This window comes from Pygocentrus nattereri, chromosome 3 (genome assembly GCF_015220715.1).
Source record: "Pygocentrus nattereri isolate fPygNat1 chromosome 3, fPygNat1.pri, whole genome shotgun sequence".
NCBI lineage: Eukaryota > Metazoa > Chordata > Actinopteri > Characiformes > Serrasalmidae > Pygocentrus > Pygocentrus nattereri.
This window is the reverse complement of record NC_051213.1, coordinates 47,067,496-47,080,083: the sequence shown is the minus strand read 5'-3', so window position 1 is coordinate 47,080,083 and position 12,588 is coordinate 47,067,496. Positions and strand designations below refer to the sequence as shown.

The window sequence follows — 12,588 nt, the reverse complement described above, 5'->3', positions numbered from 1 at the left end:
CTTTCTATTCTGGTGAAAAAAATGCTTCATTGGACTTGAAGAGTTGACATAATGAAGGAGAGACAAACATAGGACACACAGCATTTCTCACTACAAGATTTGCAACTGCGATAGCGTTTAACAGAGGTAAGGGAAAGGTTTGCCGTTTCCAAATTTAGCCAGCCAGCACAAGAATGGCTTAACTAAGCATTTACTTCTTTGTAATTCAGGGAATAATGCTAGATATTCTGTATGCCATGAGAAAAAGATGAGAAAAATGAGATGCTGGTAACCGTAAACCAAACCTTCTAATCTGACTGTATTTATGTGTATTTGTCTTTCTTATTATTTAGTTATCTACTGATATATACATTTACTTCTAAAACAGTTTTAAGTTTTATATCCTTGCTCACAGTACAGTTCCAAAAAAGGTGGTACAGAAAACTGTACAAATATACCTTTATTTTTTTAACTTTACTGGTTTATACATGCTTGTCCGAAATTTGAGGCCTGCAACACGTTCCAAAACCTTTGGTAGAGGAGCATGTTTACCACAATTACATCACCTTTCTTTTTACAACACTCAATAAACATTTCTTTTTTGCCATCCTTCCATTATGCAAGGCTTCAGCTGTGTAACTGTATGGTTGTGTTTTGTGCACATTTTCAATTAGAGACAGTCCTGGACTGCAGACAGGTCAGTCTAGCACCCAGACTCTGAAAAAAGAACATGCTGCCCATTAACCGGCTAGTTAACACTACTAGTTACAGAAATGTTAGCTTCAAGAAACTCATGTGTTTGTTGTTCTGCCTCAGGAAGCTGACAACATGAAAAACTCTGAACTTTGCAAGTCAATAAACCACATTCACTGTCTTGTCTACTGATGTGTGAAATCAATGGTTTGAAAGTATGTCACTCAAAATGACCATGTGATGTGTTATTGCCATATTAAGCTTTTTCCTGAAACTTGAGACTCTTGCAACTGTTGCAGCTTAATTAAGCAGCTGGTCTTTTTTTTGTTCCAATTTAGTTTCCCCATATGAAGAAAGTCGAGAGGTCTTTCCTAAAATTTTAATGGAAAAAAAATTGTTTTCATGAAACTTGAGACGTTTGCAACTGTTGTGACTAAGTTTTAAATGAATAACAGGACACTTTACACTATGCATAGCAATTTACTTCCATCTAGGTTTCAAGCAAAGTTTCACCATGTAAAGCCAGCCTAAAGCTCATTCCCCAAAACATTTATAATGGAAAAAAAGAAACATTTTCCCGCTTACCCCAGCAGTAGTCAATTAGCCGAGACATGTTTGGAGTACAAATTTTGATACATTAGTATAGCGCTGGAGCTACAAGGCTAACATTGCTATCACTACAATAGTCACCTAAATCTTTTCCGCAAATACATCTTGAAAACGTCGTAATTTGCTCTTGTTGACTTGTTAATGTGGTTTAGGATACTATTTTCATTAACTATAAAAATGAACGCAAATTCGTAGACGAGCGCATCGGGTGGCCATTTAAAAAATCAGATGTTTTGAAATACAACTACATGTTTTCTGCATGCAGGCATATTGGCGCAACAGATAACTGTCACAATTTTCTGCAAACTGTATTCCTGCACAACAGGAATTGCTATCCGTTTTGCTATCCAATTGCTATTCGTCTTTAATGGCTGTTTCATGAAACTGTTGCGCCTAAATTTCTAATGAAATTTTGTTCCATCTTGGTTTCAAGTAACTACAGTTGCGTCAAAGTTTCACCATGTAAATCCAGCCTAAAACTCATGAAATTCTGTTTAACAGTTTTCCGCTTACTCCAGAAGTAGCCAATCAGCTGAGACATGTTTGAAGTACATATTTAGAAACTTTAGTGCTGGAGCTATGAGGCTATCATTGCTAACAAACACTAGAAGTCAATAGTCACCCAAATCTTTTCCACAAATACTCTTCAAAACATCTCAGTTCCCTCTTGTAAACTCGTCAATGTGATTTACAACAAAATACGAGCATAACAGGTGTAACTGCTGTTCATTTTATTTCCTGTGTCATGAAACTTGAGACGCTTCCAACTGTTGCAACATGTTTTGGAACAATACCCTTCATGTTCATTTAGAAAAGGAAGGGGAAAAACAGAAGTAGACAGTATGCGTCATGTCTCTCTTCACTAGCACCATCAGGACTGCCCGCTCACCTACTGCTCATTATGAAGTTCAGTCAACATTAATCCTTCCTGTTTTTCACCTGTTTTTGGTGCGGTCTTATGCCCACTTCTTCATCTGTTTTTTATTCCTGCTATTTATTCTACGATATTTCTGCTTTTTTCTGAATGTGATTACAGGTTTAGCCTTTTTTTTTATTTGGTGGTTTGTACAGTTTTTGTGTTTTCATTTAGCCCAAGTTGGTTAGGATTATATTTGGAACAAATTTAAGGACAATCGGTAATTTTACAATTAAACACATAATGTTTAAAAATCCCAAAGAGAAAACATTATACCGTATATACCAAAATAAAAAGAAAAGTCTAACACCAGTTCAGTATAAGGGAACTGTACCTACTGATTGTCCTGTTTTAGTGATTTATGTGTTTTAGGCAAATATGATCCATATCCATACAGTTTGTCACAAAATCAAATTGACACAATTTACTACTAACCCCAGAAGCAGTAAATCTGCAGAGGCATGTTTGGAGTACTTTTGTTTAGCGCTGAAGCTGTGAGGCTACCACTGCTAACAAGCTCTAGAAGTCAATAGTCACCCAAATCTTTTCGGCAAATACATCCACAAAACTTCTCTCAGCTCACTCAAACCTCATGCAGGTCTTCAAAAAAGGTTGTGCAAAGTGGTTTGGAACACAATTTCACTTACTACAATAAAGAGGAAATTTTGCAGAATGCTGTGGGCAGCCGTTGTGCTGAAATTTGACTGCCCATCTTGTGCGCTACGACAAAAGAAATGACGAGAAATCGCAAATCTACATGGCTACACAAGGGGCGGGGTCAGAATTCGGCACATACTGCCCTACTGTCTAAAGTGGCTGCCCACGCAACAGATATTCGCACAGGCCCAAATTCCCATATCAGTTCATTCCTAATAAAAATACCATGGCCATAAATTATTTTTTAGCTATGTACTTTGTTTTAATCAAGTAAATGCAGGCATTCAATTAAAACTGAATAACCATTTTTTCTTTCCTCCCTTCATTCCTTTCCAGGAACATAATGCACATCCAAAGCCGATTCTAACGAGACATTCTGGAAAGCTTCATCTGTGAGACAGCCAAGTGATCTGTGGAACTTCCCATCTCAGAGGACAGGCATACTGTGTCAAAAATGTACTGTGAACTAATCTCAGTGGCAATATTGGCCACGTTCCTTCATCTAGGCAATACTTACAGCTTCAGGAACTGCATCGAAACTGCTAACTCAAACCACACAATCTTCAAATGCGCAAACCACCAAGAAAAGTCAGTTAAGGAAATAGTGGATGATGTGCTACTCTCAGCAACTAATGTAACAATCAATTTCTGCACACTCTCACACATTCCTTCAGGAAGTTTCAGTAACCTGCCAATGCTTGAAGTTCTGACACTAAACCATAACTCTGTAGGGACCATCAGCAAGGACGCCTTTGTTAATCTGACGTACCTTCGAACCTTGAACTTGTCTAGCAATGCCATATCCTATTTCAGTCCTTATCTCTTCCGTGGTCTCCATAACCTCACTGAATTGTTTCTCGCTGACAACAGACTCGCAAATCTCTCTCAGGACTTCTTTTCTGATTTGACCAATTTAAACACTCTGGACCTACATAGGAACCGGCTAGTCAACTTCTCAGCAGTGGTGCAATCCATAAGTAAATTGTCAGCGCTGAGGAAACTGGACCTTTCCTTCAACAATCTAATCAATTTGAATCACTCGGCCAGTCTTCCACAGTCACTTGCTATCCTTTATATTGGTAACAATAAACTGATGACACTGGGAAGCAGCAAGGAGTTTCTAAGTAGTGTTAAAGTGTTGGATCTCTCCTATAACAAGTTCCTTCCAACCAGCGCTTTCAATGATCTGAACCTGGGCAGCATCACGTACCTGCGCTTGAGGTCCACAAATGTCTCTGTGATAAAACTCCTCAACAGCACACGGATAAACGTGCCGCCCTGGCACATAGATTTCTCTGGTTTTGGATTAAAAACCCCCCAATCACTTTGTAAACAACTGTCTCATTATCCAATGAAACATATGAAACAAATGGACCTTCAGAGCAATTCTATACAAATATTGAGCAGTAGTGCATTTTCCTCTTGCCCACATATTACCGATCTCTTGGACCTCTCACATAATGACATGAAGAGCGTTAGTTGTTTAGAGTTTCTCACAGGACAGAAACATTTAGAGAAGCTCAGAGTTGAAAATAACCATCTTACCAAACTAATAACCTGCAACATCACAAAGAACCTGAGTTTTCCCAGCCTAAGAGAGCTGAGTTATCGCTATAATCGCATTCTAGAAGTCAATGCCTTTGCTTTCAGTCACGTGCCCAAACTAACAAAGCTTCAGCTCAACATAAACATAATTGCCTATTTGGATCGAAAAGCACTGAGTGGACTCAGAGACCTTGTTTTTCTCCGCTTGGACAACAATCTCCTGAGCGATATCTATGCAGAGAGCTTTGAAGACCTTCACAGCCTTAAGAAGCTCATCATGCGCAATAATCAGATTGCTGTCATCTTCAGAAACACCTTCCTCTCTCTCAGAAATCTGAACATTTTAGATTTAGGTGGGAACAAGATAACACACTTTCAGGACAAAGCATTTAATGGGCTAGACAGCTTGACCAATCTTTACTTAGACCGCAACCGTCTCAAAGAAATCGACAGTCAACAGCTTGGAAAGTTTTCTGGCACACTAGAAGTGCTAGATCTACAAGGTAATTACATCCGCTTTTCCAAACTAGAGAGGCTCTCTCCATTTGAAAACTTAACAAAGCTTATCGACCTTAAATTAGATGGACAGCTGCCATATGGCATAAACGTATTACCTCAGGCATTTTTCAGAGGCCTTACCTCCCTGAAAAGTCTATACCTTAAAAACAACTATATTGCATATTTCAGTAGTGACATATTTGACGATCTTAAAAACTTAACACTGCTAACACTAACTAACTCAGGTGTTGGTGTGACAAAGCTCATGCCAGGTATTTTCAAAAACCTCCGCAAGTTGGAGATGCTACTTGTTGAGAACATGGGCATTGAGTCCTTCTCAAAAGAGGTATTCGGTAATCTCATGGGTTTAAAAGTACTGGATCTCAACCACAATGCTCTGCAGACTCTGGATGTGGAGCTGCTAGAAAATCTTACGAACCTGCAGTACCTAGATTTGCGAAATTCTCCTCTGAGTTGCAACTGTGACAACCAAGATCTCCAAAACTGGACAACCAACAACCAGAGAGTCCAGCTTGTGCAACTTTACAGTTTGACCTGCCAGGATATCAACGGATCATACTTTTACAACTTTGACATCAATGTCTGTTATGTCAAACTTGAATTGTACTTTTTTGCCTCAACCTACACAGTAACCATTCTACTAACACTAATTCCGCTGCTTTATGTCAAGCTTTACTGGAAACTCAAATACAGCTACTATGTCTTCCGCTCGTGGTTTGGTGAGCAGTGGCGTCGTCTCCGGGAACAGGAAGAGAAATGCATATATGACGCTTTCATTTCTTATAACTCTGCGGATGAGAAATGGGTGATGGAGCAGCTTCTCCCAAATCTGGAAGGTAATGGGTCCGTATTCCGACTCTGCCTTCACCACCGAGATTTTGAGCCGGGCCGCAACATAGTGGACAACATCGTGGCAGCTGTTTATAACAGCCGAAAGACAGTGTGTGTCGTCAGCCAAAATTTCCTTCGCAGTGAATGGTGTTCCTTGGAGATCCAAATGGCCAGTTACCGCCTCTTTCATGAAATGCAGGACGTGCTCTTACTTGTCTTTTTGGAGTCCATCCCAGAGCGGCAACTCTCCACATTTCACCGTATGAGGAAAGTTATGTTGAAGAAGACCTACCTACAGTGGCCAGGGCCAGACTGCACAGATCCAATCAAAGCGCAGGGGCTGTTCTGGAAGCAGCTCAAGAGGGCGTTAACGAGCAGCAACAGCACAAGCCAAGAAAAAGAATGGATGGAGGCTGATGTGCAGAGGAGAGAGCAGAGGGATGTAGCAAGTATGGAGGAAGGAGAATATCTTGTGAACCAGCCACAAATGGATGAAGAGGCCTGTTATCTGATGCCATGACATCAAATACATAGGGCCCGAAAGACATTTGCACAAAAGACATACTTCAAATGTATTAAGTTCACTGAGTAAGAAAAACAATATATCAAATGTTTTCATGTAAGCAAAGTATTCTTACAAAAGGCGCGAGGTCAGTTTCAGATTGTTATCATTTGAGCAGTTTCTTTGCAGACTGTGAGCTTATGATCCCATCAAGGAGTACAAGCTGAGGGACACCACTGTAAGAAAAACTGTGCTTTACAGCAGCATGAGTGCAATATGTACATTCTTGTCTAGTCTGTTATCTATTCCTAAATAATGAGAACACATCAAGTTATGTTTAATAAGACTGCAAAAGAACATAAAGGACAGTTCAAATTTATTTATGACTGTATAGAGAGAACACTGCTCATAAGTCTGCTTGCATTTTGAGCTTTGTTAACAACGAGCTGTTAAAAAAAAAGAAAACAAATTGTGTAAAATTACACCAATGAAGACAAATAAAAACCTACAATATTTTGCAGGAAACTGTAACGTAAGGAAATAAGTCTGCCTTCTTGCTCAGATTTTAAAGAAAATTGAACTGAAGTCTAAACAGGATATGTTTCTTTTGGCATACTTACTATGACAGTTGAAAGGTCTGAAGTTACTCTCTGAAGCAGATTAACTAGCAGAGCACTACACATACATAAGAAGCCACAGAAAATCTATCTGCAGTTCCTGATTTTTGGGTAAAACAGTTAGCTATTACCTTTACCTTTTTATAGCACATGTTCATCCATCCTTGCTCTGCATGTTTGCATGTTATTCTGCCCAAATCCTAATAATACACAGTACATAATTAAGTTAGATTAAACTGAGCTGGTAAATTCAAATGGTTATTTACAGGCTGGTCCAATCACTGGGGTTTAACCCAGTTCACCACAGATCCTTCTGCCAGAAGGTACAAATGAATGTGAAAGCCAAAGCCATACAACTGACCATCATCCTGTAAATATGTACCATCTGCCACGTAGATTTGGAAGTGATGAGAATTACCAAGTTCCCTTCTTAATATACATCAGATGACTGTAATAAAATTTCCTTGCCTCCTCTAAGCCTTTCAACCAAAGTTTCTGACATCTTATGCAGTGGTTACAGGAGCTGTGGCTGTGGGTATTTCACTGAATGCCCCTTAAATAAGGTTCTCGACAAATGAAAATACAATGTTTCATCAGAGCACAATTACTGCACAAAGCTGGCAGGCTCTAAGCTTATGGCAAATAACGGAAATAAGGCGTGCTGAAGAAAAAAGATGGAGAAAGACTGAGATCTTTGACATCTGAGTGATTGTAACGACTAATACCAGATCTTTCCGACTTCTTGATGGAGTTGCATGAATGTGGAAAGCGAAAGAAAGGCTCATAACGAAACCCCTCGGAGGGAAAGAATGTTGAAACGGTGGAAGCGCCAAATGGTGGTCTCTCGCTGGCACTCTCTTTTTGCTGGTGAGGAGACCAGTCTCTCAACTCTGCCATATTTTCCTGAAACAGGAAAGCTAAATCTGGGTCATTCTTCCACTGGTCAAGCAGCTCGGTGACTTCTCTCTTTCTGTTTTCGCTAACCAGTTTCGCTTGCTTCTGTGGCTGCAGGGAAAAGGGGGCAGAGGCCAAGGTTCCAGAGCTGAAAGAATATGGGGTGGGTATTTCAATCTCAGGAAGGGCCTGTTGCAGAGAGTTAGCCTTTGAGTTGGAGTGCTGTTCTGCACTAAGTAACCCAGGAGGCAGCACTCTTGTAATCCACTGTAGGCAGAGTAAACAAATTAGCAGATTACTGAGCAATAACATTATCTCCACCACATTAAACAAGCTGCAAAGGTTTAAAGGCCCCTGTCCTTAATCGTTCTATCTTTCCCCTGAAGTGAACTTAAAACATTTGCATGGTTTACCAGTCAAGATTCACCTTTACGTTAATACTTTCCATCTTTGATTCATCTCTTAGAATTAAACTGGCTGTTTTTGTTATTGTGCCTTTTTTTGAATGATATATGTAAATGATTTTTTCTCTTATTGGTTGTTCTATGTTGTGCTTCATTCAAGAAGTCTGAAACACTCCTGATAACAACAGTGTGAATGGGTGGGGCTAAACTGCTATAGGCTGACCAGGTGGATGGATATGTGCAAATATGCTGGTGAAAGATGTTTTGAAACTTTTACAATGTTTAAATACTAAACTCAATGCTCTTGGAAAATTCTGTTTTCTACAACACGTGCCTTTTAAGTAAAGTAAGTCCAGCAGGTTGTGCCTACCGTATCTTCGCATGGTGACCGTAGTTTTGTGTGGAAATCCTGAGGTGAGTGTAACCCCCTGCTTGTCCCGCTGACTGCTCCTCTTTCATTACCCTGAACGAAATCCCCTACTGCAAATTCTCTCCGTGAGCGATTACCTAGTACACAGACATTAAACAACTATTACTAGAACATGAAGTGCCACAAAACTCACTTGACAATCCTCTTTCCTGATCGTGTTTGATATGTTATACAATGATTTCAGATCACAGCTGCTTAAATGGACCCTGAGCTGCCAGTTTATTTTATATACTTACCTTTACCTCACTGGCCATTCTATCAGGTACCTCTTCTATCCAGGTGCACTTGGTAGGTTTACAGTTACTGACTGTAGCCCATCTGTTGCTGCCCAATTTTGCAGCCACCTTCTACATCATCCATCAACAGGCACAGTACAAAAGCCTTGCTGGAGTTTTACACAATGTGTGTAAGTACGGACCACCTTATTAGACGTTCCAGCCTTGTTGGTGCCAATGATGTACTACATACACCTGGATTATATTACAGAGGAGCCTAACATTTATTTGCACTGGGTACAAAATCAGTAAAATGCAGACTCATCAAAAGATTTTCAAACCTAAATGTCTGTCTGATGATGACAATTTGTTTTGGGCCTATATCATGGAATGCTATAATTTTGAAATCTAAATTATAAACCAGGGGTGCCCTATCTCATCCACAAAGGGCTGGTGTGGCTGCAGGTTTTCACTCCAAAGAAACGAGCTGAATCACACCTGATTCTACTTGTTTAATCAGTTGGTGTTAGTCTTCAAACATTTCATCAGACCTCGTACTTTGCTGGAGTGCAAACCTGCAACTGCACCGGCCCTCTGCGGATAAGATAGGACACCCCTGATATAATTGTTAAAGTTTAGAAACATGCCGTTCACTCCTCAGCCCATTCAGTCTTTATATGGAAACTAAGCTGCAAAAACATTCACTGTTTCTGTGATATTAAAAGAACCAACACATTTACATATATCTGCCAATTCGGCCTACAGCAGTTTAACCCTGCCCATTCATTCCCAACTTCTATGAGTGGTTCAGCTCTGAGTGCTTTCTGAATGAGGCACAATACAGGGCAACCAATCAGAACAGCACTCTAACTAATATCAGTCAAATAGGCACAGTAACAAAAACAGGCTGTTGAACAAGGTCATGTAAAAATGAATTACGGGTGTTTGTAATGCAAATATCTGATATAAATATACATATGAAACCAGTATCATTGTACATTCCTAGATACTAGATACTACACCCTAGTTGGTACCTATGACATGCACAATTTGTGTTATTCATCTTCTACCCCTTCCCATGGCTGTATGATGGACTATTATGTCTGGTGCTTGATAAAATCTGCAGTAACATTCTGGCTACAGTCAGTGACTGAAGAGCTGCATTCCAAGATGCTGTGCATCAATTTGTGATGATTTTGAATAAAACAAGTCTTTGAGAAGAATAACAGCTTGTGTGTAATGGAAAACACATCTGTATTCCTCTAATTAAGCTGGTATTTTCATAAAATAGCACTGATATTCCTTGTGTGTGTAATAGTAGTAATGCTGTAGATGGTACTAATGAACTGGCAACTCAGTGTATCATAATAATCACTTACAACAATGTTGACCCACCTGCCATGTTCCCAGTCTGCTGACCACCTTCATCTTCCCTTGTGAAGCTAAGATGCATGGGTGTGCTGTCTCCATATCTTTGCCCTGAGCTGGAGCAGGCTTGTTCTGTCATGTGGGACGAATGTGGAAGCTTTGGATTGAGCCTTGAGAGTAGCTTAGGAGGCCTGAAGCTGTGCCTCTCTTGCATGGCCTGCAGAAGAACCTCTCTGCATTCCATCAGCAGGGGGCAGCAGCGTCGCACTGGAGGGAAATCCAGAGTCTGGCAAAGACGAGCTGCCAGTTTGTCCACTGTCTCGTTTTCGATGAGAGCTTTAGGCTTCTTATCTACACTTCTCTCTCTGTCCAGATCAGGCAGGGAGGCATTGCCAGTTTCAAGACCAGGGTCTAATGGAGGAGCTTCCATATTAAAGTGTGCTGACCTCACAGGAGTGTCATCCAGCTGCATATCCATGGCAGGTGAACACCTGCTTGTTTGCTCTTGATCTTTCGGAGTGCCATTAGAGTCATTCTGGTTAGCTTTAGCAGGAGTTGAGAAGGCCGGAAAAAGTTCACTCTCTGATGAAGACAACACTACAGGTCTAGCAGTTCTCTTAGTGGATGGGCTTCCTGATTGAACAAGGTCATCTACAGTTTGATGGCAGGTTTGTGCAGAATTATGTGTCTCATCCAATGCCGAAAATTCTGTGCCTTCTACATTGTGCGTCTGCTTTGAAGTCACTTCATTTCTAGACCTCTTCGAGTTCTGGCCATCCTGTACATAACTGGAAGTGACACCAGCTTCTGACCTACAATTCAGAGCTGAGGGTGAAGGGATGGAAGGGGAATTCCTTGATGGTTGTTCTTCCCGTATTTTCGGCTCCTTTACTAGTCTCTCAATATCTACAGATCTCACTTGATGGCTGAAGAGACCTCTGAAAGATGTAAGGCGACCTTCCGTGATGATACTCGGCCTATGTGGAGTAAATAGTTTGGGAACCACCTTTTCTTTCCTAAAATGCTTGAGTGGATGACTGGAACGGCAACTGTGACAATTACAGCTATGTGCTTTCTCTTTGCTTCCTCTATTACCGTGTTTGCAGCTTTGGTGAACGCTGCTGATGTGCTGTCCGCGGATCTGATTCCTTTCTTTTCGTGTTTTGAGGCGTCTCATCTTTGCAGGCGGGCTGGAACGTTCCTCTGCCTTTTCGCTTCTGCAAACTGAGCTGTGGGAAGGGACTGAAAGACCTGTGCTGTGTGATTGGGCCTTGGCCTTCATGTGGTTGCTGAAGATGTTGTGGACACTCTGCTTTTCTGATAATGCTTTTCTGCCATGGTGTCTCATATTGAGTATGCTATGACAAAAGCACAAAAGAAATAGAAAATGGTCAGGAGTGCAAAGCGGGCAAAACTAGCTTGCGTTGAGGATGAATTTCTTTCACGTAGTTATAAATGGGGGATGAAGTACAGTACTTCTGCACTTAAGTAAAAGCAGATATATTCTTGGGAAAATACTGCTTGAGTACAAGTATTCAATCTATAAATGTGCTTGAATAAAAGTACAAAAAGAATGTACTTCCATATATAGGTAGATCTTGGATGAGCAAGTTCTATTAAGGAGACCTGTGTTAAAAAACATTTTATTCCTCTTTTGACCAAAAAGGGTTCTGCTACTGTCACAATGTCAAGCTTGTAACAACAGAAGAACCCGTTTGTTGATCTACAGAATCATATACAACACATTCTCCATCAATCTGAAGGACCTTTTCACCGTGCGAAGAACCACTTAGGCATGAAATAGTTCTATATACACACTCAAGGATGGTGCTTCGAGGGTTCTTTAGTCGAGAAAATGGTTCTTTGCATTTGTGAAATGGGTCTTCACATTGACAGAGTATGTGCTGTATATGTTTCTATACAGAACCTTTTAAAAAAGGTTTTACAGCACCAAAAAAGAGCTCTTCTGTTGTAACAAGCCTGAAATAATAACAATAGAAGAACGCTTTATGGTGCTATATAGAACCCTTTTCTAAAAGGTTCTATACAGAACTATCTAAGCTACAACACGCACTCCATCTACCTGAAGAACCTTTTCACAAGGCAAAGAACCATTTAATCAAGGCAAAGGTTCTTTGAGTGTCCATGGTTCTATATAGAACAATTGTTTTTACTGAAGAACCTTTGAAGAATCATAATTTTTAGGAGTGTACTCACTATTATAGTAATAGAGATAGTATTACAAGTAGTATTTTACAGAGTCCTGTTACATCTATCTGTACTCAACTGTCCTACACTTTGTCCACTCCTGTATAAATCACATTTCTTTCTGTTTCCATTTATAGTTGCTTAATAATGAATCTAAAGCCAATATAATTACTGAAATCCTCAGTAAACTCACAAACATTG

The 12,588-nt window shown here is 40.2% G+C and overlaps 2 protein-coding genes across 2 annotated transcripts; one reads left to right on the top strand and one right to left on the bottom strand.

The window, feature by feature from the left end:
• Positions 1-17: 17 nt before the first annotated feature.
• tlr21 (toll-like receptor 21) lies at positions 18-6,778 on the top strand. Its single transcript, XM_017706086.2, has 2 exons — positions 18-126; positions 3,191-6,778. Exon 2 carries the CDS (start codon positions 3,309-3,311, stop codon positions 6,267-6,269), a length of 2,961 nt encoding a protein of 986 aa, XP_017561575.1. The 5' UTR covers positions 18-126; positions 3,191-3,308; the 3' UTR covers positions 6,270-6,778.
• A 665-nt stretch (positions 6,779-7,443) lies between these two features.
• LOC119263041 lies at positions 7,444-10,244 on the bottom strand. The gene is made up of 3 exons (XM_037536717.1): positions 10,207-10,244; positions 8,537-8,673; positions 7,444-8,029 (listed from the first exon to the last, which is right to left on the bottom strand). The coding sequence occupies exons 1-3, from the start codon at positions 10,211-10,213 to the stop codon at positions 7,502-7,504; spliced, it is 672 nt and encodes a 223-aa protein (XP_037392614.1). The 5' UTR covers positions 10,214-10,244; the 3' UTR covers positions 7,444-7,501.
• Between the last annotated feature and the right edge of the window lie 2,344 nt (positions 10,245-12,588).

What these genes read in the sequence shown, in the direction of transcription:
- tlr21 (XM_017706086.2), top strand. Translation starts at nt 3,309, where the DNA reads ATGTACTGTGAACTAATCTCAGTGGCAATATTGGCCACGTTCCTTCAT.
- LOC119263041 (XM_037536717.1), bottom strand. An exon ending in GGTCACCATGCGAAGATACG is followed by an intron (nt 8,030 to 8,536) that starts GTAGGCACAACC and finishes CTCTGCCTACAG; the next exon opens with TGGATTACAAGAGTGCTGCC.